The sequence below is a fragment of the Zeus faber genome (genome assembly GCF_960531495.2).
Source record: "Zeus faber genome assembly, chromosome: 3".
Classification (NCBI taxonomy): domain Eukaryota; kingdom Metazoa; phylum Chordata; class Actinopteri; order Zeiformes; family Zeidae; genus Zeus; species Zeus faber.
In genome coordinates, this window is record NC_137190.1 from 23,441,585 (window position 1) to 23,469,512 (window position 27,928).

The 27,928-nt window shown below is 42.8% G+C and overlaps 3 protein-coding genes across 5 annotated transcripts; 2 read left to right on the forward strand and 1 right to left on the reverse strand.

Annotated features, from left to right (window-relative positions):
- The first annotated feature begins 2,347 nt into the window (after nt 1–2,347).
- rpl12 (ribosomal protein L12) lies at nt 2,348–6,017 on the forward strand. Of its 2 annotated transcripts, none has more exons than XM_079998279.1 (6): nt 2,348–2,490; nt 4,234–4,307; nt 4,557–4,655; nt 4,977–5,058; nt 5,459–5,545; nt 5,864–6,017. In XM_079998279.1, exons 1-6 carry the CDS (start codon nt 2,454–2,456, stop codon nt 5,980–5,982), a joined length of 498 nt encoding a protein of 165 aa, XP_079854405.1. In that variant the 5' UTR covers nt 2,348–2,453; the 3' UTR covers nt 5,983–6,017. The 2 variants fall into 2 exon arrangements, with proteins under 2 accessions (XP_079854405.1, XP_079854406.1); XM_079998280.1 differs by having other exon boundaries at nt 2,462–2,591.
- A 228-nt stretch (nt 6,018–6,245) lies between these two features.
- Nucleotides 6,246–8,751, reverse strand: pole3 (polymerase (DNA directed), epsilon 3 (p17 subunit)). Its single transcript, XM_079998362.1, has 4 exons — nt 8,293–8,751; nt 7,794–7,879; nt 7,157–7,275; nt 6,246–6,945 (listed from the first exon to the last, which is right to left on the reverse strand). Exons 1-4 carry the CDS (start codon nt 8,356–8,358, stop codon nt 6,791–6,793), a joined length of 426 nt encoding a protein of 141 aa, XP_079854488.1. The 5' UTR covers nt 8,359–8,751; the 3' UTR covers nt 6,246–6,790.
- Nucleotides 8,752–13,737: 4,986 nt separating this feature from the next.
- Nucleotides 13,738–27,029, forward strand: kmt5b (lysine methyltransferase 5B). 2 transcript variants are annotated; one of them, XM_079998098.1, is made up of 10 exons: nt 13,738–13,950; nt 16,510–16,744; nt 16,843–16,990; nt 17,159–17,324; nt 17,411–17,520; nt 18,486–18,652; nt 19,749–19,768; nt 19,864–20,000; nt 21,266–21,465; nt 22,205–27,029. In XM_079998098.1, the coding sequence occupies exons 2-10, from the start codon at nt 16,582–16,584 to the stop codon at nt 23,674–23,676; spliced, it is 2,583 nt and encodes an 860-aa protein (XP_079854224.1). In that variant the 5' UTR covers nt 13,738–13,950; nt 16,510–16,581; the 3' UTR covers nt 23,677–27,029. The 2 variants fall into 2 exon arrangements, with proteins under 2 accessions (XP_079854224.1, XP_079854225.1); XM_079998099.1 differs by lacking the exon at nt 13,738–13,950 and adding an exon at nt 14,394–14,444.
- The last annotated feature ends 899 nt before the right edge of the window (nt 27,030–27,928 follow it).

A 27,928-nucleotide genomic window follows, 5' to 3' on the forward strand; every position in this document is an offset into this window, starting at 1 on the left:
TCTCGCCTTTCCTACGTGGAAAAAAACACAAAGGGAACCAGTTGGGGGACGAGAAGATGGCGGATGGCGTGGGTCGCTGCAGTAAGAAGGAAAGACATTACTTTTAATGACATTCGTGTATCAACAAAAGTGTGTTCTCCGCAGTTGCAGTTGGGTGAGCTCTGGTCTTGGAGTTGGTCCCAGGATCCTAGACTATACATCCTTTTTTTTTCCCCTCTGCATTTGACTCCTCCTATACCTAGGAGCAGTGCAGCGCCCCCTGGGACCAACTCCAGCTCTTTTGCTTTACTGCCCAGTGCTCCTTCACAGTTGGCATTACCTTAACGTCACCGCAATGTGTAGTAAAATATTTGATGTATACGTGATCGATTAATTTGGCACTTTCTGTAGTTGCTTCTTTTGGCATTTGAGAATGTCCACATTGCTGCAGAATGTTGTGAACACAGCCTGCATTAAAGGGATTTTCATTGAAATCTTCCATGAATATTTTACCTCCAGAAAATGTATCCAGGTGGTCTACAAAAGACATCGGCTTTTGACGGAAAGCATCAAGGTGGTCTTGCATGAAGGTGGTCTACTGTATACAGGACTGCAACAGTTGCTTTCAGCTGATCATTTGGCATTCGATATTAAGCAATGATATGTATTTCAAGATCCATTTTGGAGTACACTCCAACACCACCACCACGCCGCTGCTTTTTCAGTCCAGCAAACAGACAGCATAGGCTCACTATCGCATGAAACACATCTTGGTTTGCTGTGAAAGGAGAAACGTGGCATTACACATGTGTTCTAGGGAATGCTCTGCTATTCAGTGTTAACCATGTTTCTGTTACACCAAGTAAATCTGATTCCATAAACCCTGAATCCTACTGAATGTCTTCAGCATGAGGCATGAGTCCTTGCAAATTGTGCAAACTGATTTTGTATGAGGAGTTTGTTGGCTCTTTCAATGGTTCACTAATTGGACAATAGCACAATGTACTGATGGGTTACGGCAGCTTGTCAAATAGGCCCCGCCCAGACAATTTTTGTAAACTTTGAAAATGAATTGTGCCCAAACTCGGGGGCGTCGCAAATATCCACTGGATAAATAGTATTCAGGGCAGTCCAGACATGCTGCGGGCCAATTTTGGTGAACATGAGACCACCTATCGGCCAAACGAGGCAAGATTTTTTTTACAGTGCCTCGGTCATACCCTGCACAAATCTACCAAATTAGGTGATAATAGCACAATGTGTTGACGAGTTACGGCAGATTATGCAAAATAGGTCCCGTCCAGACATTTTTTATAAACTTTGAAAATGAATTGTACCCAAACAAGGGGGCGTAGCAAATGTCCATTGGCTAAATTGTATTTGGGGAAGTGCAGACATGCTGTGGTACAAGTTTGATGAAGAATGGACATTAGGAGAAGTTAGGGAAAAAAACATTACTGCGTGCACAAAATTCAAAATGGCGGAAAATCTATCATGGAGCAAATGCGTGGTAGCACGCGTAGTAGACTCTGCATGACCCAAGGAATCCATGCACGCAAAGTATTTTCTTTCTACGACCAACGGTTCAGATGTCATTAGACACGACGTAGAAGTGTATTATAGCGCCACCATCTGACCGATGAATCCCGTTTTTTTTGCGTTTCCTTGTTTAGGAACATGTCGAACCTATCATTTAGTTTAGTTTCCGTGGGTTTTACGGTTTCTCGGTGCCAGGCACCTGCAGCGGATATAATAATAATAATAATAATAATAATAATAATAATAATAATATTAACACAAACAATGGGGTTCCTGCATTTTGCGCTGGACCCCTAAAAAAAAAACCCCAACCAACTAGCTTAAGTACAAAGAATGGAAAACGTTCTTGGCAAAACAAACAATACTAGATTGAGTGACGTGTTAAAAAAAAACGACCCAAAAAACAACATGTTTCATTTATTCACCAAAATTAAACAAACAACGTCAGCCAATAGAACATTGTAAATAGGTTCAATTCACAATGACCATAGGATTGTGATAACCGTAACATTAAAATAGTGATTGAATTAAACATAAAATACAAATAATCTTAAAAAAAAAAAACATGAACAAACTAATAAATGAACTTTTTTTTTTTTAAATAAAATAAAATGAAAATATATATATATATAAATAGATATATCTATCTCGGTTTGCTTATTTATGAAACAGAACTTCCAGGTAAAGATGAGCCTTTGTGTCACAGCAACTAAACCGCCGACACTGTAATGACGGACGATCGACGTAACGAGGACCCGATGCGAACTCTCGCGATGCCTCGACGGGTATAAAACCCCGGGCCCGCCGTTGCGCGGCCCTTTCCTTTGTCCCCTTTAGCGGTGGAGGTGCAACAGTAAATCGGTCGTCCCGAATCCGGGCTCATCCGACACCCTCACCCACGCAGCTGAGCAGAGCTCCGCCTCAACAGCAGCGCCATGCCTCCCAAATTCGACGCCAACGAGATTAAAGTTGGTACGTTGAAGAAAAAGGTGTCTTGTTATAAGCTCGTTCACGGCCGAGATGGAGCCGTCTGCGCCTCCTCGCCCAGTCGGTCGGGCTGAGCGGAGAAAATGGTAAATACAGGGGAGATGGTGCCGTTATCAGTTCAGCCATTTGTTTGCGGTATTTTAAACGACCGAGTTGCTTGATCCGTGTTTTCGGGATTTGACGTTTTATTTGGGGTGGGGGGGTGAAGTCGTCAGAACTCGTCAGCTTGTAGACCACGGTGGTTGAGGCGGTCATGACGTCAGCCATGCTGCCTTCCGGACCTCGGAAAAACCTACTTCCAAAGCCCCCAGGTGGCCGCCACGGACCTCGCCGCCGCTGCGTTTCAGTGGAATCCCCGATCGGGAACGATTGGAATGTGGTCTCTTACAACCCTTGAGAGCGGAAGAACACGCGTGTGGAAGCTCGGGGTCAGCGGCCTTCGTTGTGGCCTTGCTTGCGTTTAGCTTCGTGTTGGGCGCTGGCTCAGCCCGTAAGTTTTTTTTTTTTGGTCGCACTCGACCTTGTTTTTAATATGCATTTCGAGCGGAGCTGCGCGAGTTTTGTGCTTAAATGATTTGAGCTGTTTTAGCGCTACCTGACGTCATCCGCCTGCGCCGCCTCGTTCCAGGCGTTACCATTGGAAGGCTGTTTAATCCAGGGCCTGCGGATGTATTTACATTTATATCGTAATTCGGTTACCTAGTATTGAAACGAGCGGCTATACATAATTTACTATACATAATACATATAATCATTGAGGTACATATAAAATTTACATTTATGCGCCGACGGCCGACATTTGCAGTCCTGCTTGTGTTACTGTTTAGTGTTTGATTCATTAAACTTTTAAGCTATCAAACTAAGGGGATGTTGTCTTAGCCTTTGAGTCCATGAATGGACCTTTCAGTGAATAACAAGGTGCTCAACTAGATGATCATTTGTCACCATTTTTAAAACGGGTGGTTGGCATGGATACCTGGCTTTTTTTTTTTTTTTTTTTTTTTTTTTTTTTTTTTTGCGTATTGTAGAAGGGACAGCATCGCGTTTGGGCTGTCAATGAGTGGTTTGAAGGCTGGTGCACCTGCATCGGAGGAAGAATTACTGGGAAAATTGCCATGGTAGACTTCAGTTCCAATGCACAGCAAATACAGCTGGTGCCACTGAAATGCACACATTAAACTTTCATTCTTTGAAATCTATGTGTAGGCTTTAATTGAGTCATAGTTTTCACCTGGTTGGGGTAGCGTTTCAGTTTTCATTAGACAAACATCTCCGGCCACTCAATGTTTAGACTAACAGCTGGAGTAATATAACTGACCGTTCATCTGTGGATCCAGTTTAATCCAAAGACATTGGAATTTCGGGAGCCTATTTTGTCATGTGGGTTTGACTGCTGTTGCTCCATCCAAGTAATGGAAAGTGCAGCCTCCCGCCACTATGCCTGTCTGTCAGTGACTGAGTATAATCCAGTGGAGGCAAAGACAAACTCAGCTCTAGGAAGCAGAGTTGCTCATACTAGTGGGTATCTCTGTGCCGAAAGATCTGAAACAAATCAGCACAAAGACTTGACGTCTTTGATTCACCGTGATTACGTGAATGACAACTGTACTTGACTCATTCATGGGTGGCTGATTAGCCCAGCCCATTCAAATCTGGTTTTAATCTGTTGCTCTTATCTACGTGGGTCATGTTGAAAGACTGAAAGATGGTTTCTGCTCTCACCTACAGTGTTTATGAGGTGCACTGGAGGAGAGGTTGGAGCCACCTCAGCACTTGCCCCCAAGATTGGACCCCTGGGTCTGGTAAGTCTGACATCCAGATTTATTGGTTTGATATGAATCAGTCAGCTTCCTGCCACTATGCCGGTCTGTCTCAGTGACTGAGTATAATTCAGTGGAGGCCAAGAAACGCCGCTCTAGGAAGCAGATGCTCATACTGGTGGGCACCACTGTGCCGAAAGATTGGGAACACTAGTGGCTTTGCTGACAGTTTATGTAGCATGTATATTACTGCACAATGTTTTCTAAACATCTGTCCTATATTCTTCTCAGTCTCCCAAGAAAGTTGGTGATGACATCGCCAAGGCCACCGGTGACTGGAAGGGCTTGAGGATCACAGTGAAGCTGACCATCCAGAACAGACAGGCAGCGGTATGAAGCCCGAGACGTTACTGAAATCCTCCATTTTGACATGTATTCATAACCTGAAATGACTTGTAGACCTCATCCACCCCATTTCCGTGGCAGCAGCACTTTCGGTTTAGAATAAAACTGTAATAAGCACTTCTAGATTCATGTTTTATTCAAAGCTAGTGGTGCTAGTAGTGTTAAATTTCAGTTCTTCAAGGCCTGCCTGGCACTTGGGGCCCTGTACACCATCTTCTCGTCAATAACTCAGGATAGTCAGTCACTGGGGGTTGCTTGTTTATGCTCATGTCTGAACAGTTTCTAATAGTTTGTTTCCTTTGTTAGATTGAGGTGGTTCCCTCTGCATCTGCTCTGATCATCAAGGCCCTGAAGGAGCCCCCACGTGACAGGAAGAAGGTCAAGAACAGTAAGTCGCCATTGCATTTCCACAGAACGCGTGTGTAAGGATGTTGAATTTGCCACTGAAATAATTTTCATTCAACTTTAAATATATGGCAGTAGATATATTCAATCTAAATGAGATGGTTTCACTGCCATTGCGCCACCCAAGTAAAGGAAAATAGCCTCCCGCCACTATGCCTGTCTGTCTCAGTGACTGAGTATAATCCAGTGGAGGCAAAGATGAACTCAGCTCTAGGAAGCAGAGTTGCTCATACCAGTGGGTATCTCTGTGCCGAAAGATCTGAAACAAATCAGCACAAAGGTTTAACTTATCTTTTTATGACTAAATTAAAGGCATGGTGTACTTGAGTATGTGAGCTTGGTTTGTTTTACAATAGAGTAATTCAGTGCCATCTTGTTTCCAGTCAAGCACAGCGGCAGCGTTTCATTTGACGAGATCGTGTCCATTGCCCGTGTCATGAGGCCTCGCTCGATTGCCAGGGAACTCTCCGGTAAGTGCCAGGAAAATCTAAAGGCAACGGCTGTTTTCTTGTGTTTAAAATTGAATGTAATGCGAGACAGTCTGTCATGAATGTAGGCCGATTTTCGTTTAATTGTTGTCTGGCCTCCCGCCACTATGCCTGTCTGTCTCAGTGACTGAGTATAATCCAGTGGAGGCAAAGATGAACTCAGCTCTAGGAAGCAGAGTTGTTCACACCTATGGGCATCTCTGTGCCGAAAGGCCTGAAACACTAACTGAAGTCCAAAAAGGACATTTCTGTAAAGCCTGTTGGACTTGTGATGAGTCATTTGTGTTGTGCTCCCTTTAGGAACCATCAAGGAGATTCTGGGCACTGCCCAATCTGTAGGCTGCACCATCGATGGCCGCCTTCCCCATGATGTCATTGATGACATCAACAGTGGCAAGGTTGAGTGCCCAACAGAATAAATGAAAGAACAAAATAAAGTTCACAAGTGGGAAAAGTGTTGTATTCATTTGAGTTGCATGAATAAACAAGTCTAGCTAGTTCATTATGGTTTATCAAACCCAGGTCTGCACTACCTTGATTGTCAGCTTTGTGACTTTAACATGAGGAACAAATCCTTAGTGCATCAGAGTTTTAATGCAAAACATTTGGGGGGGAGGGGGGGGGGTAGAAAATGCACAGAGCCACCAAACACCAAATCTAAATGTCTCATTTAATGGGTGAACTCACAACAGCTTAGTTAAGTGCCAATGCACTAAAAGTAAAAACAATTTCTAAACAGCTAGACGATATGGAAAACGCTGCAGGTGAAGCCCTTAAATGCTCAAGTTTTGACAGTACGGACCCACATGGCCTTCGGACATGCTGTCTGTAATACTAACTTTCCACCACCAGTGTTATGAACCTAACCCAAGAGCACTACCAATATTAAATGTGCATCGCAAATACAAAAGACCAATATAAAATGGGGTCTGGCACAACGCACCATGGTGCAGTAGTCCATTACACTGGGCTTCCTTTTAGCACAAGGTAGCTAATGACCTGAGATTCAACACTAATGAATTAAGTGGAAGACAAGTACTGTGCCAGAGAAACCTTTAACCAGCCCTCATTGAGGTACATGTTTTGTGGGTCTGCACATATTACATTGCTTTGATACACAGTGGCACCAAATGGAATCCTCATTTGAAGTTCACACCAATCAGCAAAGACCTCAGGAGTCAACAGTTTGTTTTACGTCCAGTGTCATACGTCCCATCGGGGTGTGCTTCAGTTCTCCACTTCCTCCTCCTCCGGCTCGTCTTCCATGCGCTCATCCTCCTCTTCTTCCTCCTGGCCCTTATTCTCTGCATCATTCTTTTTCTCCTTATCTTTGCGCTTCTGTTCAGACACCTCCTTCTTCCCTTTCTGCCCCTTCTTATACACTGTTCAACAAGAGATAGAAAAACAATTCTGAGTAGACCTGATTATACGGCTACAAAATACACATACTGATAACAACAGTGGCTGTACTTGAAAAGTACGTACAATAAAGTTGCTACTGGTTTAGTCAGGCCCGGGGCATTATTGCATTTAGGCTGAGGTCTGTTATGGGCCAACCTCCAGCCCCCAAAGTTTTGTCTCTGGCATACTAACCTTCCAGGGCTTCTCTTAAAGGCTCCAAGAATCTTTCAAATTCCATTTCCTCCATTGCAGCCAAGACATCCCCTGCATTCAGTGTTTTCCTCTTTGCCTTCATAGCGAAGTTGTTTGCGCTGTCAAAAAAAAAAAAAAAAGTACTAAACCATTGAAGTAAGACAATAATAGATGATAGGTGACTGTTTTTTTCTTTTAAACTTTCAAACATCCTTTAGGCCTGAAACCAGAGCATGATTTGCAGTATTTGCATCCAATTCATATTGTACAAATTTCTTCAATATCTAACATCACTTTTAGGGGGGTTACAGAAAGCTAGCTGTTTATAATTTCAGAATTTGTTTTTATTTTCGCCAGGTACATTTACAGTGCAAGGAATTTGTTATGGTGAGGTTTGGTGCACTTGAGTACAGATTAGAAGCATTGAAAAGTGAAAACCGGTCAGTCATTAAAACAAAAGAATAACATTTTTACATTTAATTCAAATAAAAAAAGTCACATCAGTTATCTTGAATATCAAAAAAAGTTAATAATTTTACAGACAAATGATTTGCTTAAGTTGGTCCGAATGCTGTTCTGAAACAAGAATAACTTCCCAACACACGCAGTTTTTGGGAAGTGGAGGGAATGTTCTTACCATGATGTTGCATACAAAACAAACACACTGGCCGCCTGCGATATCGCCCTCCTCGCTTCTTTGGACACATTCACCCCGTCCGGCAGCTGTGGAAGGTAAACGGAGATCCCCTCACCCACAGATCACAGCATCACACGCGGTGGGCCGCGGCTACGTCGGGGTTGCCTACGGAGCTGCGACGTAAACGCGTCTGTTTGTGTCGTTGCGTACGCCAACGTTTCCCCACCACGACAGACTTTTCACAACCGACACCTCACAATCCTGTCAACCACTAAACAGACACGTGCCCATTATTATGGACTGTTAATAGTGTGAAACTTGAGCTCATTGTGGTGAACACGGAGCGACTTCTCTGGGCGGCGCTGATCATTGCAGCTTTGCCATTTTGATCCGGCAACGCAAGAGCTCATTTCCATGACACGCGATTTAAAAAAAAAAAAAAAAAGTCCACGGCGCGTGGTTGGAAGACACGGGTGTCCACGGCACTTGTTGCACTCACCGCCTCTTTAATGATGCGGGTGATGACGGCGTTGGGGAGGTTGAGGTCCTCGGGTCTCTCTGCCATCTCTGCAGCTCAGGCGGAGGGTATTTCCAGCGGGGACACGGGTCACTCAGCTCGGTTTAATATCCCGGCCGTCTCAGAAGTGTATTCCTCGGCCCAGAACTAACTAACTAGCTAGCTGGCTGGCTATATAGCTAGCTAACTATTTAACTAGCTAGCTAGCTAAAATAGTATTTGCCACAACGAGGCGGGTTTAACTCCGCTGTTGAATTATTCCCGGTGGCACACGCAGGTTGTGCGTTTGCAGTTAGTTGTAAATAGCTGAACGTTCGGCTTAAAAGTCACTACGTGGTCGCGAAACGCGGACACGAGGCTCTGACAACACGGTTTGTTTGGGACGTTTCCCGCGGAACTAGTGACGCAGGACGCGCGAACGGCTCGTCCCGAGCGAACGAATCCTCCAATTGGCCCGGGGGCCGGGACGACTCTCCGACACAACGTTATTTCACAGACTGAAAATTAAGTCCGGGGCGATGAAAGCACGGGGGCATTTGGCATGGTTCGTGTTCAATGTGACTGATTCGCACTTTACCTTCCACCAACTTGGATCGCTTTGACGGCAGCGAAACCGTCGCTGCGAGTGACGCGTTCCGCGTACCTGCCCGGATGTATCTGTTTGAGGAAACTAGAACTCCATTCACGACCCAGCGGCGCGGAACCGACTCGTCTGGCCCTCGTCCGCCCGCGCGTCGAGCGACTCGAACGAGCGAAGAGTCGAAAAAAAAACAAAAAACCGAACGACTCTTTTTCGCAGCGAGCAGCTCAAGGAGCGAATCTCAGAAAAACCAGGGTCGAAGGCCTTCGTCGCCAGGTCGTTGTGTCGTTGCGCGGCTCGTGGCGCCACCGCCGCGCACTGGCCTGGAGGAGGAACTTGCAGCGCCGCCACAGACGCCGCGGGGGTGTGTCCGTCTGAGTAAATAGAAGATATCAACAGAACAATATCGAATGTGACAAGGATACCTCAATGCCAGCTCCAGGGGGATGGGTCAACTTTATATATATATTGATATGGCACGGTGGCGCGGTGCACTGCACTGCCTGGGGCGCTGTTGGCACCGTGCTCCGGCGGGTTATCTCCCAAATAGGAGCCTTTCTGTGTGGAGTTTGCATGTTCTCCCCGTGCTCACATGGGGTTTCCTCCACCTCACGTCTGTAAGGACCCCCCTCAAAAACATGCACACATCATTGTCTGACCAGCGATGGACACTCATCACCTGGTCCCCGGGCGCGTCCACGTACGCTGCCCACTGCTCCTGGCTGTGCCCCCGGAGGAAGGACAAGCCAGGATGGGTCAAATGCAGAGGAACCATTTCACCGGCCACCATCCAAAGCACGTGCACGTGTGTGTGTGTGTGCAAGCATGTGTTGTAGTGTGGTGTGTTGCGTGACGAATAAAGACTGTTTCTTCTTTCTTTATATACTATTCAGTGTTGAAGATGAAGTCAAAACCTCAGGAGGTAGAAAAACAACACATTCCACCACACTCCCCGGAGTGTACATATGTGCCCGTGTCATGGAGCGAGTAACACATGAAATGTAAATATGAAGGAAGTATTTCCTTTTTCTTGCACCTGATATATGAATGCGGCTACGATGCTAAAGCATGACGATGAATGTAAGAGGTCGAGACGAAGCAACGTGTTGCTGTCGACTTCTGTAGAGAAAATTGACTCATATTTGATATAATAAATATTTAGATATGTTAGAGAGAGAGAGATTATTTAAAAAATAAAATATATGTTCATTTGAAAAAAGTTAAACTGATAAAGATTATTTGAAGAACATGGATTTTCTTTCCCCCGTTTGTGTGTTGAATTAGTCAGTAACAGGGTGGAACCGGAATGCAGTGGAATAGCCCTTTAACCTGGATGAAAGGACACCACCAGGACATTCTGATGGACCTCAGATCCTTGGTCATAAACAACTAAAGCAGTGGAAGCTGAAGTTTAACCCACCTGTTATGTTTCAAATTCAAATTGACCCATTTTAAAGTTTGCAAGTATTTATTTTTCAGGATGAACTTGCCAATGCTGTAGTGAACCATTCAAGAAAAAAAAAAAAGCTAAAAACATGTTCCTTATCAAATGACAACGAAGGGCTCCGTCGATGGATCCTCGTTTCTCTCGCTTTACAGCCAAAGCTCAGCTTTGTTTCCCACCACGTCGCCAGCCGAATCAGAATTAGACAGATATGTAAACTATGAGAATGCAAAATTACCTTTTGTAATTTAATTTGTGAGGGGGAAATTAAAAATGATCTCTTTTTCGAATCTGAATTTATATTTTAATGTGTGTAGTTCTTTATGCTTCCAAGGTATTCCTAAAATTCTAAATATACATTTTGAGGGGTATAATTCCAACCTGTACAGCCGTGAAAATATGGCAATGAAAGTAAAACAGACACCTGACACCAATACAAAAAAAAGAATGTGCATGAACCAGGATCTGTTCCTCCCACTTGGTGAGTGGGAAAGCAGCCACCGTGCCCACGGCCTCAACCCCCTTGGACATCAATGAGTGAGGCTGTTCTCTCTTCACAAAAGGTCTTGATGCTTGCATAGCTCGGCTTTGTGATAATTTTTAATCTATCGTTTATAGTAAAGTTTCTACCACGTTGTTGAAAATGAAGGAGCTTCCACATACAACCAAAGGTCCTATGTGGATGTATGTATGACAAATAATCTCTTGAACTTAAACTCAAACTTGAGATCATAATGTAGAAGCAAGTGTAGGTAAAGTTTGAGCATTTTTTTTGTTATATTCCCTTTTTTTTTAACCATATATATATATATATACAGTATATACTGTATCTATATACTTGTAGTATATACTTGAATCTATTTTATTGCAGCACGGGGAATTCATTCCATACAGGAAACAACTACCATGTCAACGTGCATTGAGACGTACCTTTCAATTTTTAACAATGTATTTATAGAAATCAAAAAGTCTCCGTCAATCAAGTTAACTTTATATATGTTTATAAATATGTTTACTATAGGGTTTCACCTGATAAGGTGTGGATTTAAATTGTGTGGTAGAAGTATCTCTCTGCAGCGCTTTTCTATACTGCCCAGTGCTCAGAAGCTGTTGCAGGTCACTCAGCTGCACATGAGCATGGAAAACCTGTGATATCCCCCTGGTTTTGTTATTCAAATCGTAAGGTTATAATACATATGATTATGTCAGAGAAATGTAAATTAAATCCAGCATGGTTGTAAATAAACACTTATAATAGTAGATGACAATGACATTAATGATATATAGATACACTGTATATACAGGTATTTTATAGATATACTAATATAAATAATAGACAATGAGACACTGTATATTGCATGAGGGCACAAGCTCACACACTGACATTTACATTCATAAAATCAAATGAATACAGTATATGGAAATGTATTTGTTGAACATCATCTGCCTCAGGAAGCAGAACAATACAAAACACCTCCCCACACCCCCGCACATGTTTGACGACTGCTTTTGCTATTTCACAGATTAAATAGTCTGTAAAAGGTACATTTGTTTTACTGAGAACTGACAATGTAGACATGACAAGTGTCTATAAAGTCAGCACCTTCCACTTGAATTCAATCTTTGCACTTTGTTTCATCTTGTCACATGCACCGGCCTCTGCCCGTTGGGGTGTTTCACACCATGGAAAACAATTTGGAAATCAAGCTTTGCCACAAGTTGCCACAAGGGGGATGGTAGCTCAGGCGGTAAAGCTGGTGGTCTAGTCATCTAAAGGTTGCTGGTTCGATCCCAGGCTCCTCCTGCTAGCATGCTGTAGTGTCCTTGAGCAAGACACTTAGCCCCTAATTGCTCCTGATGGCTGCGTCCATCGGCGTTTGAACAATTGTAAGTCGCTTTGGATAAAAGCGTCTGCTAAATGACTAAATGTAAATGTAAAAGTTCCACTCAAAAATCCCATGTGCTCATAATAATTAGGATGAAGGGAAGAATTTAAACTGAAAGCAGGAAAATGCTGTAAAACCCTTTTTGAGATTCCTAATTGAAGCCATCCACATCAAACTGCCATATTTTAGGACGATATGTTATATCTATCGATATGTTATATCTCTCGAAATAATCTTTTTTTTTGCATCTGGAATGTGCAAACCTCTGTATGTTTTGGTGCAAACGTGGCTTTAAACTTCTAGTATCTGGGCAGAAATGTGATTGGTATTTTAAATAGTAAATATTTAAAGATTAAACATTGATATTTTGGGGAGGCATTGTTATCTAGAAACATAATTGTAAATTGAAAATGTCTAAACTGATCAAGGTTATTTGAAGAATATCAAGGTGGTTTGAGATTTTCTTTCAGGCCCATCGGCAGGTATATTTTTAATGATACAAGTTTTTGGTTTTTTTTTCCAGCGTTAAAGCTTTTGTGCTTATCTTTGTCAAAGTATTCAGAGTAAGTTATTATAAGGGAACCATGATCTGAGGGGTGAAAGACACTGAATGTACACCAAATACTGAATACTGTACACTAGATATGGATTATGCTCTTATTATTGAGGTTAAGACAATGTTTATATGGGGCATTTGACAAATTCTGGATACGATTTTTGCTTTTCCTTGCAGTTGATCATAATAACCGGTCTAGAGAACTACATAAAAAGAAAAAGAAAATCCCAAACTGTGATGGAATGTGGAATTGATCGTCCAGTGTCATAGTCTCCGTTGTAGTTCCAACGTGACGTCACTAGATGGGGCCACCGGCCAGTGTTAGCATCAGAATGTGGTTGCCCGTGGCAACGGTCATTATTAACGGACAGCCCCGTTATTCGGAATAACTTGGCGCTTCAGAGCGACGGAAAAGTTCAATCAAAATGAACCAGATTCATCATCCTCGTTGTTGTGACTCTCCTCCGTCGTCATCACTTCTGCCGTAAACACGCGCAGCCTTCAAAGTGACGCAAAGCTGCGCGTGTCGGACACCTGTCGGCGCGGAGGGATCTTCCGCTCAGAGGTACGCGGATCAACCGGAGTAACGACCGGCAGCGGAGACACGAGTCTGGGCTGTTCGCTCCTGAGGCTCTCCGTGTGCCCAGGGAAGCCGGTGCTCGGATCGCGCCGAGCTGCGGGAGCCTCCTTCTCCTCCTTCTCCTCCTCCTTCCCAGCGCCGGGCGCTCCTTTCCCGTGCACCTCCGACGCTCTGCTGCCGGCCGCAGAACGGGCTGTTGGAGCTTTTTTTCTTTTTAAACGCAGGGAAACCATCGCGAACCTCCCTGGCACTGGAGCGTTGGGACAAAACCGCGTCGTCGTATTGTTTTTTTTATGATTATTTCTATCGTTATGATCATTGTTATGGTATTTATTTAACCCCAAAGTCCCAGTTGGAGCCCGGGTGGGGAGACCGCTGGCGTGTTTTCCGGACCTATTTTCTGTGGCGGGGTAGCGCTGCGGCCCGACTCACCCTAGCTCCTCCGCCGGCCGCCATCTTGAATTTTAATGTTAATTTCTGGGGGAAAAACATGTCTTTTCCTGTGATGTTTCCCTTCGCGGCGTCCCGCGGATCCACGCGGATCTGAACACCAGTCGTTCCACGCTGCGTTTGAGTGCCGCGGGGAGACGCCCAGTGAGTATACGCCCGTGTTTGTTTTGTTTCTGTTCGCGACCCAAAGGCGTCTACAGGAAACGGGCTAGGCTAGCCAGGCTAGCCTCCGCTGGTCCTGTGTGCTGCGGCTCGGTCGACCTGCAGGCTGGGACCGCGGTTCACGGGGCTGCTCGGAGCGGGGCATGTGTGCTGTATGCTACCGCTCGCTCAGTCGAACGGGACATTGGTGGTTAGGGTTGTTCCAGAAGTGGGCAGCATATCAAGGCTCTCGCTGTAGTTTCGCCGCTGTCTGTGTTATGCTACGTAGCCACGGCGGCTAACGAACGGACGGTCCATTGTACCAGGGTCTCAACTAAGCGTGCTAAGTTTGTTAGCATCGCCAGTGTCAAAGCTATCGGCGGCTAACGCGCTAGCCTAGCATCCTAAACCACCGAGGCCAGAGCGCCGTCTAGCTTCGCGAAGAGGAGAGGCTGGCAACTCAAAGCTTTCTGGGGCGTTTTACTGTGCGGAACCGGGTAAGAGGAGTTGCGCCGTTACGCCGAGTTGTGATGTTCGAGGATAACGTTTCGTTACGTCAGTATGAGCGTAGGCTCGGGTCCACCGCCTTGGGATCGGCGTGGAGAAACGCCGGCGCACTGCGTGCACTGTGGACGGCTCGCAGGTGAAGTTGTTCCCCGGCCTCGGGACCGTCTTGGCCTCTCTGTGGTTTGTTTTTGGAGCTATTCCTGCTCTTAGTGATTGGAGCCTTTTGTCCCGATTCGGGCGTGACGTGTGAGGTGTTGTTCAGATTGGGGCGTAAATGATTCGATTCTCTGAAATATTAAGCAGGGGATGAACTGTCGCGTATCTACCCACGGTCACGTGGTTCTTAAATTAATACTTTGCTGTGAGCGTGGACGGTGGCACCGAAGACTGTTTGACAATGTGCCAGGGCATAATTGGGGTTTGCCACTAAGTGGTGCTGATGGACCGTGGGACTGAGCTGCAGCACTTGGAGTGAGATGCTGTGGATCTGTGTCCTGATCCCCAGTGGGAAGCTGCTCTCTGCATTCCACTCACCCCAAAATATTCAGAGACACAGGGCGGCTGCTGCACACACCCCAGGCAGGAGTGGAAACCAAACATGCATGTCTTTGTGGTGGGAACCGAAGTGAACATTGGTAGAATGTGCATACTCTACACAGAAAAGCCCCCGTCGGATTCAGACCTGCACCTTCTTACTCTGAGGCAGCAGTGCTAACTCTGCAGTTAAAAAAAACGTTTATTCATTGCTTTGGAAGTTTAAACTCACTTCTGCATTGAAGCGCACTGCTGGTGCTGGAGGAGTGGTGTGCCTTGCTCAAAGGCAACTTAATGCAGTTGACTCTTCCATCCACAATTTCCTACTTTATCCAGGGATCTCACCCACTGACCATGGTAGTCCCTTAATCTAATCATTGTTCCTGTTGAAGACCCATTCTATCCAACTCCAACGATACCAAAGCAAAAGGGCACAATGTAGTATCCCAATTTAACAAAATCTAAGTTGAGTTTTAATCTGAGGTCACAGGCCTGATACTGGGCTTTTTGTTGATGTGTCATTTTTGGCTGGATTTCGTAGTTTTGCACAGACATTTTTCTGCATCTACAGATGCAAATTGATGAGGGTCCATCAACAGAAGGACTTATTTTGACCATGAGAGCAGTGACTGCAGCCGTGTCAGTGCCACGCCCTCTACCTGTGGGTTTGCTCGCCCGGTTCCTCTGTTGGGGGTAGTTTTCTCTACTGCACTGCATTGTATTTTATAAGCTAAATTTTCGTACTTTTTAATTGTCTTGTTTTCTTTCACAATGCTTTTATAGTTGCCAACATTTTATTTCTCCATTTCTTATAATATATCTGTCCAAAATGTTTTGGTGTTCTGTAACTTTATTCATCAATATTTATATTTCAACACAACTGAATGTAGCTTTTCATGAATGAGTGGGTTGATCTGCTTCTCCAGCAAAATGCAAACAGAAGGCTGTCCCATTTGCTGATTGTGTATTTGGCTTTTTATTATATCAGAGGTTCATTTCTATGTACTACAGATTGGTTTCTGCTCTGCCTTGTGTGTAATTCAGCCCATGAGACTTCATTGAGAATAGTTTAGGCATTGCTTTGATGTCCTCAAAGCATTTGCCATGGAATGATAATCTTAGCTGCTTTGTGAAAGATTTTAGAAACTCTGTTCATTATCAGTTATCTTTTTATTTAATCTCATTAATAACATGTACTTCAAATAGCAGCTGCACTGAAATAATCCACTTAAGATCCACACTTTGTACTCTGAGGTTCATTCCAAGGAACAATGTTTTAAACTAAAGTCTAAATCAATCAGCAGTGAAATGCAAATGATAAACATTTTGACAAGTTGAAACAAAAATAAATCATTTATTTTAAGGTCTTCATCACAAAGTCACAACCAGCAGATGGCATTATAGTCACAGTTGTATTGCATTGTCCATCTATTTTCTCATGGTAATGAGGTAACTTTTTCTTAAAGATGGCTTTGGTTAAGAATAACTATTTTCTTTTGACACTTTCCTCCATGTGTCCAGGTTCCAAACTGTAGGCCCCTGTGTTCCTTTAACTCGGAGACTAAATGCAACTGGATCAGGGTGCTTGTGGGCATGAAGTGGCTGGGCGAATCCAAGAACATGGTATTAAATGGCAGACGACAAGGAAGCAAGTTTACCAGTGAGCAGCCTGTGAGCCAGACTCGCTCTCAGCACCTGCAGCGGGCATCCCTGCGCCCCAGCAAAAGCCACTCCAGTAGCAGGAGATGTAGCCGCCGTGAGTGGGGTATTTTAATATAGTTGTTTTACGTTACTGAAGCGTTACCCCAGCCGTACCCGTACCAGCTCATAATTATCATTCCGTGCTTCTTGCAGGGTTCACAGCCGCCAGTCTGGAGGCAGAGAAGCGCTATGTGCCCTCTTCAGGAATGACTGCTAAGGAGCTGTGTGAGAATGATGACTTGACTACAAGCCTCATTCTAGACCCGTACCTGGGCTTTCAGACTCACAAAATGAACACCAGGTGAGTTTGTTATTATCAATGTGTACCGGTGACTGTGGTAGGGGAAAGATAAAACATTCTCAATTATGTGCAATGTCTTTAATTTCTTTTTTTTTTTTTTCTTCTTTTTTGGAAATTGCCTTAGTTCCAACCCATCTGTTTCAAATCTGGTGCTTTTTTTAACCACAGGTTTCGGCCAATCAAAGGGAGGCAAGAGGAGCTCAAAGACATCATTGAACGGTTTAAGAAACATAACAACTTGGAAAGAGCGTTCAGGGCGTTGACGTCAGGAGACTGGTCCAGGCACCATTTTCTCCACAAGACGAAAGCCCAGGAGAAGCTTTTCAAACAGCATGTAAGATGTCATCTTTGCAAGGACTAATTTTAGATCATTTCTAGAAACGAAAATTATAAAAATCTGGTAATTTTTATGTCCTTCAGGTATTTGTCTATCTGCGGATGTTTGCCACCGACAGTGGGTTTGAGATTCTGCCCTGTAATCGCTATTCATCAGAACAAAATGGAGCGAAAATTGTGGCAACAAAGGAGTGGTAAGGACATAGCTCAACAGTGAGTTTCCGGAAGTGAAAATCCCATTCATATTCTGAATCACGGATATTGAGTATTGGCCATATTGTCGTAACCATCCAAGGTAGACTCACCACGAACTATGAGTTGTGAGACAATGGTATATGCTCCTGTAGAAGCCACAAGTCTGTATGATATCATCCCTGTTTTAAGAAAAACATGTTTTATTTGTGATGTCATGGAAAAGTACTACATTACCCACAATCCTACAGTGTAACAGTAATGTCTCTGATAGGTGGAGCTCACTGTTACCATGGAAATGTTTACCGCACCCAGGGTTAGGTTTAATGTCGTTTTACGACAGTTTTTGTCACAGTCTGGCATCTACGATTGTTTACATTACGTTTACCCCAGAGCAACCATGATATCTACACTATTATTAACAAAATAAACGACACAGGTTCAGTTCAAGAAGAAGTTCACTAAACTATCGTTAAGTGGGAAGTCGTTGGTTGTGGGAGAAGTAGTTCTGTCACCCTTAAAATAAATATGTAAATATGTTCCATTTTACAATTATTTATTTTTTCCCAGAATCAAATACTTTATGCTCATGGTTCATCTCAGAGTTGGTTAGCTTGGTCCCAGTCTTAAAACTCTTTATATAAGGATTTTCTGAAATGTCAATGAAGCGAATGAATTGGAAATTCACTTACGGAAACGGAGCCGTTCTAAAAGTGGGCGGTCACTTCTTAGCGCTATTGATTTACTGTCAACAGCCATGCCCTCCACCACAAGTCTCTCCAGCTTGTCACATCTTGTCACCACGTTTCTCTCTCTGGAGTTTTTCTTCTTCTATGTTTACAGATGTTGTGAAAATGTCTGTGGACATATTTCTGTAGATTGGTGGATCTGCCTACATGTAAGCTAAATTCCCATTGTATTCCACAACTTTCTTGCCCTTTTTATTGAGAATTATTTTTTTGTCCAGGAAAAGAAATGATAAGATCGAGTACCTGGTGGGATGCATTGCCGAGCTGTCTGAGAGTGAAGAGAACCTTCTTCTGCGGCACGGGGAGAACGACTTCAGTGTCATGTACTCCACACGCAAGAACTGCGCTCAGCTGTGGCTGGGGCCCGCTGCCTTCATTAACCATGGTATCAGATGTTGTGCTCGTAAATCAAAAATTTCAGATGTGTCACACATTGACACATCTGTCATTTTCCATGTCCTGTAATTTTGTAATGCATTAATTTATTGTTAACTGCTGGCACTAAAAGAGAGGCCTTCCCCTGTGTAGTGACTTTCGAGAAAATTAATAACTAAAAAAGCCAGTGAGGGGAGAATGGGGGTGAATTTGTTTCGGACGTGTATTCTGGGTTAAAAATAAACCAGTGTCCAGTGTGCTGTATATCTTTGGACTTGGCGATCCATTTATTCACAGTTCAGTATAAACATTGGCTACTCACTATAGCATAGGAAGATAGCTGCATTGTCCATATTCAAATAGCATCTTTCCATTCAGCTTTCTCTTAACCATGCTGACACACGGTCGCAAACTGTTTGCTTCCCGTTCCACACACCTGATTTTCATCACCTGGAGCTTTGCTATGGGCACTTCCTATGTTAATGTGTTCAATGTCAAAACTGCATGTGTATACATTAGTCACCTAGTCTTTAAGATTAGGAAAAAAAATAAACAAACAAACAATGTTGTGACTCCAACACCCTGCATTTACATCAGATACACTACACCTCTGAAGCATCACAAACATATTATAAAGGGGTGTTCTACACATCTATTGTATTTGTAAATGTCCTCTTTGGATATTTAATAAAATATTATATAAATACAAAAAGTAATTGTATAAATACAATACAGAAGTGGACATGGAAATTCAATTTTGCAGAAACTTTTTAGTATGGGGAAAATAATATTTGAGTGAAACAAGATTTATAAGCAATTTAAGCATTTTAACGCTTTGTTTATGTCCTGGATGGAGAGGAAAAACTGACAAGAAATTAAATACATATGCCTCAAAATAGACTCACACAATGAATGTGAGATGTCTGATTTACTAACGTGGAAGTGCATCTGCTCCCGTACACAAATATAAAAATGCATAACTTGTAAATGCTGGGTTATAGCGACTTGTCTGCCATAGTAAACAAGTTAGTCACCACTTGGTATTTATGGAAGCTAGGGAATTGAGTGGGTTTAAAAACTAAGTAATTCTTCTCCTTGCTTTCCAGACTGCCGACCAAATTGCAAGGTATGTATCTCAAATTGGCAGAATCATGGTGTCCTGCTTTATTGCGTTTTGTTTTAAAGGTGGTCCCCTGGTAGTAAATTTGGTTGTTATTTTAGTTTGTGTCAACGGGCCGCGACACAGCCTGCGTCAAGGTGCTGAGGGACATCGAACCAGGGGAGGAGATCTCGTGTTACTATGGAGATGGATTTTTTGGTGAAAACAATGAATTTTGTGAATGCTATACATGTGAAAGGTACGTGTTACATGCTTTAATATATAGTTATATCAGTCATGAGTTACCATGAATAATCATGTTTTCACATATCCATAAACATTACTTTGCTTTTTATTTTGTTCTATTTTGTCTATTCAAGGTTCATCAAATATAAGATTGATAATTGCATCTTGCAGCTGTACAATGATGGATTGAATGGAATCGTAATAGATTATTTGACATCAAAACCGACTTGTTTAGACTACACAATATTTGCCCAGATCTGGCTGTCCCAGAAACATTTCTGAGCTCAGGGACAAAAGTCTCGACATTGGCGCCTCTCGCAGTGCACTCCCGTCACCGCTGCTCGTATAGTTGGGACGGGTCTACATCACACAGGGAGCTGTCCCAGGCGGCTTTTTGAGCTGTCCCCGAGCTTCCGGGGTTTTCAAGCATGCTAGAAAACCTCGGGAGCTTGGGAACACAAGACCATGTAGTTTGAAATAGCTCAGAAGCTCTGGGACGAAAGCAGCATCCAACGAGCCAATGAGAGCCCGAGAGGAAACCAGGAGAGAATGAGTAATCTAGAAGTGTACCTTATGTATTCCATGCAGCATATTAAAATAAAGGAATACTGGATATTTTGGTTGCACTTTACTGTTTAGGACTTAATTTATAATAATTTACCCCCAACAGCAGAATGAGTGCATGCAGTCTGTCTCACCCCCGGTTGCCTGTCGGCACAAAAGAAATGAGCCGACAGGCAACTACAATAGCAAACCTTTGTTTATTATGAAGCTCCATGCGTTATTTTTGTTTACTTTTTGGCAAAGTCATGTGGAAAAATACCCAAGTCGGGCATGTGACAGCGGCTGTCTCCCACGGAGTGTAGGATTATATCGTTTGAACACCCCTGCATGGTGTGATTTGAACACCGCTACGTCTGCAAGACAAAAGAAAAGAAGGAAAAGGCTTGAGTGGTGTGAACACCCCAGCTGTCAGGGCTGTTCTGTGGGCACCTTCAGAGTGGACTTTTTATATTCCAAAATCCAAATATCACATTCAAATTTTTATTATTATAATTATTCTTTTGATGGACGTGGACTGTGCGGTCTATCAAAGGAACAAATCTTGTAAAAGTTTGTTTACATGTACAAAATTATTATTTTTATTTTTTAAGCCTCTGCTACAAGTTGGTACTCTTTTTTTTCGTCACAATATTTTCAGAAAATTAAGGATCTCTAGTTTTGAAGAGACTTTAACATTAAAATAAACGCTAACATGATGTTTTGTTGTTTTTGCAGACGTGGCACCGGTGCATTTAAATCCAAAGCTGGGCTGCCAGCGGAGGTACCAGTAATCAACAGCAAGTACGGGTTGCGTGAGACTGACAAGCGTCTCAACAGGCTGAAGAAACTGGGTGAAGGAAGCAGGAGCTCCGACAGCCATTCTGTTGGCTCCCACACCGACGTAGACTCTCAGGAAATGCCAAAAATGCATCCATGTAAGAGAGCGTATTGAGCTGAATTATTTTTATTCGTTATTATTAACGAGGGAGGGGGATTACATACAATACTAAACGCTGTGTGCTTCTGCAATATAAAATGCCAAAGAAACAAGAAAATTATACCACGGTAGAAAGGTGAATTTGTTTATACCCTGCTCAAAACTAAATATTCATGGCTGGTGTGGAATTGCATTCAAAGCGAAACAGAACATCCAGTTCCAATTTCTAAGTTTAATTTTAACCCTTGATTTTTTTTTTAATAGAGCAAATCTGTTAGTTTAAGTTGGCTTTTGACCCACTTATTAGAATTGAAATTGTTTATTGGGTATTATAACTGTTTTAATCAAGTAATATTCATTCGAAGATAAACATTGAAATGTTATTGTTTAGGGAAGTGTGTACGAGCAACCTGGTCGTGTATGCACTTCGGAAACCCTACAGTAGTTGGATGGTGGGAAAATATCAAGTTATCAATAACAGGACACTGTTAAAACGTATGTCAGTGAGTAGATCTGTAGGTATAAATTCATGCAGAGGCTTGTATCAAGCGTCTTTGCCATTGATCTGAAACTGCCTTTGTTCATCTCCACGTTCACTTACTAATCATAAGTAACATCAGAGGGATTCCTCTTGTGAATTTAGTGTTGTGATTCATGTTTTTTCATGAAATAATTATTTCAAGGTTTTTTTTTTTTGTTTTTTTTGTGATGACTAACATCTGATCTTTTCCCTCTAGCTGTGAGAAAAAGAACTTCCCCAGGAATGAAGTTCACTAAAACCAGGACTCAAACCAGACAGACTCTTACCAGAGCTCTCACATCTACCTCACCTTCTAAACAAGGTCATATAAACAATAACAGGGTACCAAAGAGACTAAAATCCCAATCCAAGCCTTCATTAAGTAAAGTCCAGTTGCGGAGTCGAAGGAGGGGGGCGGAGCCTAAGGCGTTGGCCAAAGGAGAGACTTGCCGACTGGCTCTCAGGGAGTCCAAAGTGTCGCTGTGTAAAGGCGTCCCCCTCAAGAAAGAGAAGGATGGCCAGGTGCCGGTGCAGCAGGCGATCGGCCAACGGGGCTGCTTGACCCGCCACGCCGCCAAGGAGAGCAGCAACTTGACAAGTGCACAAGGCTACGATGGTAGCCAGTCCTCCACTTACAGAACTCGAAGGTCAACTCGGACCCTGGTAAAAGCCCAAGAATCTGCAACAGGAGTCAAGCTGGAGCCCAGCGCTCTGGAGGGCCTGAGCCCGGTTCCGGGTGGTGTTGTCATTAAGACGGAACCGGCTGACATGGACGAGTATCTCCACCACGGGCTCGGACTGGAGCAGACTGTGTTAGAGACCGGCTACGTTAAAAGAGGCTCCTGCCAAAGGCGCAAGCGGCTGACTCGCCCCCGGCCTGACAGGACAATTAAATGTGAGGACACGTATGGGGAGTCCTTTATGTCGGCGGGGGCTACTGCTAACTTCACGGATTGCAGCAACGTAGTGCTCGCGTTCCCCGACCGGCACAGAGACTACAACGGCGTGGCCAACGGCAGTAAATCCCTCCGGAGGGACAAGGATAAGAGTGGCTGCCGGTCGCAGGGCAAGGGAAAGAAGAAGCGGCGAATCACACGCTACGATGCACAGCTGATCCTGGAGAACAGCACCGGCATCCCTAAACTGACGCTCCGCAGGCGGAGGGACAGCAGCAGTAGCAAGACCAATGACCCCAGCGACTCCATCGGCTCGTCCAGTGTGTCGGCCTCTGCCGTCGGTGCCGCCTCTTCCAGCAAGATCAGCATCAAGTTCAGCAAGGACCGCGATAAGGACAAGGGCAGCTCGTACGTGGCCAAACTGAACAACGGCTTCAGCCCAGTGGTCCACAACAGCTCCACCAAGCTGAAGATCCAGCTGAAACGGGAGGACGACGCTCGGCGAATGGCCCAGTCCAAATCGGACCAGATCTCCTATAACGGAGACATGGGGCAGAGTCTGGAGGCGAGGAATGGCGGTCACCGGACCCAAAAGGCCATGGCCGACTCTTCATCAGAAGAAGAAAACGACGATGTAGAGGATGATGACGATTACTTTGATAATGAGTTTGAAGACGATTTCATTCCACTTCCACCCGCAAAGCGCCTCCGACTCATTGTGGGCACAGACTCCATAGACATCGATATCTCCTCCAGGAGGAGAGAGGATCAGTCTCTTAGGCTCAATGCATAAGCTGTGGGGCTCATTACTCCACCTCTTCATGTAAATAAAAGACGACTCACTAATCAACTGTTGTGTTGATGTAAAAGAAGTACAGTAATTTAAAAACAAAATTGCTGAAAAATTAAGTCTAAATGAACGTAAAGGGGTCTGTTAACCTGAAACAAACTTTTGTTGTTCACCCAAACTGTATTTGGCAACAAGGCTACTAGCATCATTTGGTCAAATTGATTAGGGATGCACCGATACCAGTAGGGCTGGGTATTGTTTAAAAAAAAAATGACAATACCAGTACCCATAAAGTGATGTCGGTACCAATAGAGTACATTTGATACCGTTTTCTTTCTACTACCCCCATCATGTGAAAGGAAACATTTAGTTGAAAATGCCACCACTCCTCCCCATCCAAATTATTTTTACACGTACATTTTGAAAGTGTTAAAGTCATTGAAATATTTATTAAATAACTGTACAATGAAGTATTTGGGCAGTGTAATTTTAAACAAATAGCCAGTACAGAAGGAACGATAACAGCAAGGAAAACCTCTCACTGTTCATATAAAGACCTGACACCTGTCCTTTAACAGACTGTTGTAGCTGCTGCTGCATTAGTGAGCAAATCACACGTCGCATTAAATGGAAGAACGCTTGCGGTGATTGGCTGCGTGCAAAATCATACAAAGTCTTTTTTTTTTTTTTTCTAGACCTGGGTGCAAAAAGGATTGAAGGCAGGCATCGTTTGACTGGAGAAGTTCCGATACTAGTTATTGAGTTACCTTGGTCCATACCTGGAAGCTATTGAGTACCAATTTCAGTCCTAGATACCAGCATTGTCTCAGATACTGTGTAAAAGTACTCCTCTTCATAAAACTACAACATGCCACATAGCTTCATTTATACAACAACAAAAAATGCAAATAAACACTGGAGGAGGGAGAGTTACCGGTTCCACTTTGATGAAACTTAAAGGTTTCATCAAAGTGAGCTTGGTTGCCGTTGCATGCTATCTGATTAAGTTTAAGCCAAGCCTGTATAAATAAGGAAAAACAAACTTCCATAAACATCACTAATGTGATCTCACTGTTAAAATAACAGAGTTGTATTTAAAGAAGTTACAGCTATACTTTTTATCGGAAGAACCCAAAAATGAATAATATTTTAGAATCAAGATTGTATACTGGTGCATCCCTATCATCCATTCCACATAGACAAAATGATTAAATGCTCACATGATGCTAGAGCTCGGTTGCAGAGAGGTGCTCAGTATTTTATCATCTTGAATCATTGTCAGATGGACTCCAGCAGGACCCTAGTGAAAAACAAGAATTTGTTTTACGTTTAACTTTTCCTTGAAGTGAATGCACTTGTTATATTCATAGTGGACATGGATATTGTAGAAAGTGTACAGTATGGTGACTATCCCCTCTGTCTCACTGGCAGAACTTTAGCTTATTTGTCCCCTTTTTTTTTTGTTGTTTTCTTTTGGTCTCAGTTTGTAGTTTTGTGCGGCAAACCATACTTAATGTATGGAATGGTTGGTCCAGAAACATAAGATCAGTGGTTCTTTTTGGAAATAAGTGCCATGTTCTCATTGTTCTGTTTATTCCTGAGTAAAGAACTGCCTGAAAACAGCCCATTAATGTATTGTAATTTGCTGTGCAAGTTCAACATATCTGTGTGGTGGAGTTCCACAACTAGGGACATTTTTAAAATACTCGCCAGTTTCTCCATTATATGAATATTCATCGGTATTGGACTGCATTGTTTACTGTCTTTTGTTTAAAAATAGTCATTGATCCATGAGAAATATGCAAATACAACAAAGTTGCTATAGCGGCAGAATTTTAATAAGCAAAAGCACATACATTTTTATATCACGTCGGCTGCAGTGAAAGAATTGACAATTGATATTGTAGCTGACTTTGGGAGCTACTATATCATGGTAACATGATACATATGGTAGTTCAAGCCTTTATACACTAAGTTGTCAAAATAAGCGCAAACTACGTGGGATGTTTGTATTTTCCCTCTGTTATCCATCATGAAGTAAAAAAAAATAATGTACAGAAAGACTGGTCCATATTCCTGCAAAGATTATAATAGTTTCTTCACAGTCCATCCCAATTCATCTAGGATTGGATGCACCTTCCTAATCCAATCTCCAATTATTTACATAATGTTAAACATGGAAAAAGGAAAATGGCTGTCTTGTAAAAAAAACAAACCCTTTGCTTAGGATAATGTAAGCAGTGCTTATTTTCTTCCTTTTAATCTGTGTGGAGTTTGTATATCCATGGTAACAAAGGAGTTGCTCCCCACCGCTTTTAAATTTGTAGGATGAGTCAAATGCAGAGTAAACAGTTCCCCACAGTTATTGACGAAGTTACTTTTAATCCTTAAAATATTTCTAGAACCCAACATAATATAAATTTAATTGGGATTTATTTCCAATTACTGCAGGTGTCGGTCAAATTAGTTGTTCAGTGTCATCTCAAACAGCACTAGGTTCCTTAAAAAGAGCCTTGAACGGAATTGGGCAGTATTTACAAATTACAAAATTATGTATAAAAAACCCCCCCAGAACTATATTTCCCACTCAACACTTTAAAAGTCCCACCATCAGTCCTTCTGTATATTATTTTTGTATGAGTGTGGAGGTAATGAACTACCAAATAGATCACGGGACCAACTAAAATGAGTGGTAAGTCACTTTTGTTTTTTTGTTTTTTTTCAGTTTCTATGTATGTTCATAGCACCAGCAGCTAATCACAGTTCTGAATCTGGCTTATGTCCTTTTCCTTCTGTGGACGTCTCCATTCTACACTGTATACTGTTCCAGTACCGTCTGTGTAGTCTTTGTCCAATAGACAACTGTCAAGAGTTTCTATTGATGAGTTAAAAAAAAAAAAAAAAAAAAACACCACAAAACAAAACAAATGTGAATAGTTTGCAGACATCTTAGTGTGTTGCGTGGGTAGCGGGAACATGTAAAGAAAATTAAAAAATGGGCAGTGCTTATATTGTCCGATATGTAAATCTTGTGAACACATCTTGTACTTATTTAACAGTTTTGAATACTTGAAAACTATATAAAGTTTCTTTGTGACTCTTGGTTTCTGTGCCCTGTTTTAAGGTGTGCTAGAGATTGGCTTTTAAACACATCAAATATGAGATGATATTTTAGGTATACAGATAATTCTGCGGCTTTATACAGTGTACAGAAATATTTACACTTGAGACAGTTTGTCAGGTGAAACGGCAAAGTAATGATACACCGATGTGGACTAAAAACCTACATGTCAAACATGACGGCCACTTCTCAAGAATTCCTGGCACCGCGGTGTTGTCCACATGAAGCACACATTCCTTATTTAAATGTAAAAAGTGTATAGCTTTGAATAAAATATATTTCTTGGCAATATATTTCTTTCCATTGGCATCGATCAAATTATTTGGACTGACTTGAGTTAAAACTTCCTTCCTTTTCAGTGTGTAAACGAGATGGCACCTTAAGCAAGAAGTCAGTGTCCTATGGATGGACCATGGTGGAAAATGTGATGATGAAATGAGGTTTCACTGAACAAGCGTATGAGGAGGACGAAAGGAAACCACAGTCGCAATGTTTCTTACGGTCTCCAAAAAGTGAGAAGTGCAGATAATGTTTCTGTTTCCCCAGTACAATGGAATGATCCAACAGTGGCTCAAATCAAAGGTATTGTAAATTTGCACTGATGTGTTTGTAGTGAGCTCTGTTTCCTTGTAGCTGGACACAGCTGCTTTTATATGCAAGATAGCCTGCGGGCTATAAATTGAATTAGGGCCGTTATTTTTTTTGGGGGGGGGGTAGGGGGTTATCAAATATCTTAATTGTCAGCCATATCAATTTGAGAGTTTTCCTAATTTCCCTTTTAGAAAAAAACTAAAACTAACCCAACATTAGCTCATTATATGATCTGGCTTTCCATACCCGTACTCATACATTAAAAATGGGGGTTAAAAAAAACAAAACTTCTATCCACATTCATTTCTTGTACAGTCCAAATAGGGTTGGCGATTCAAAGTCACATTTGCTACTACTCAAGTGTTGGGTGTAAACCGGGGCCCAATAACCTGGGGCCTGTGGTGTTCCCCGCTGTGCAAGATGGCTGCGCACGGCGTCTTCCAGGCGCAATCAAGTGTTTCATCTGGCCAACAACAGTTCCTAACTGGAGGCAGCTGTCTCAGCCCTTATTACCGCCATGATCCCTGTTTGGACTTGGTCGTT

Excerpts from the sequence above, each read along its gene's own strand:
- kmt5b (XM_079998098.1), top strand. The coding sequence starts at position 16,582 with ATGAAGTGGCTGGGCGAATCCAAGAACATGGTATTAAATGGCAGACGA. Across the intron at positions 17,325-17,410 it reads AGAAGCTTTTCAAACAGCAT|GTATTTGTCTATCTGCGGAT; the intron begins GTAAGATGTCAT and ends TATGTCCTTCAG. Across the intron at positions 20,001-21,265 it reads GAATGCTATACATGTGAAAG|ACGTGGCACCGGTGCATTTA; the intron begins GTACGTGTTACA and ends TTGTTTTTGCAG.
- rpl12 (XM_079998279.1), top strand. The coding sequence starts at position 2,454 with ATGCCTCCCAAATTCGACGCCAACGAGATTAAAGTTG. Across the intron at positions 2,491-4,233 it reads CGCCAACGAGATTAAAGTTG|TGTTTATGAGGTGCACTGGA; the intron begins GTACGTTGAAGA and ends TCTCACCTACAG. Across the intron at positions 5,546-5,863 it reads GATTGCCAGGGAACTCTCCG|GAACCATCAAGGAGATTCTG; the intron begins GTAAGTGCCAGG and ends TGCTCCCTTTAG.
- pole3 (XM_079998362.1), bottom strand. The coding sequence starts at position 8,358 with ATGGCAGAGAGACCCGAGGACCTCAACCTCCCCAACGCCGTCATCACC. Across the intron at positions 7,880-8,292 it reads CCCGCATCATTAAAGAGGCG|CTGCCGGACGGGGTGAATGT; the intron begins GTGAGTGCAACA and ends TACCTTCCACAG. Across the intron at positions 7,276-7,793 it reads GTTTTGTATGCAACATCATG|CGCAAACAACTTCGCTATGA; the intron begins GTAAGAACATTC and ends TTTTTTTGACAG.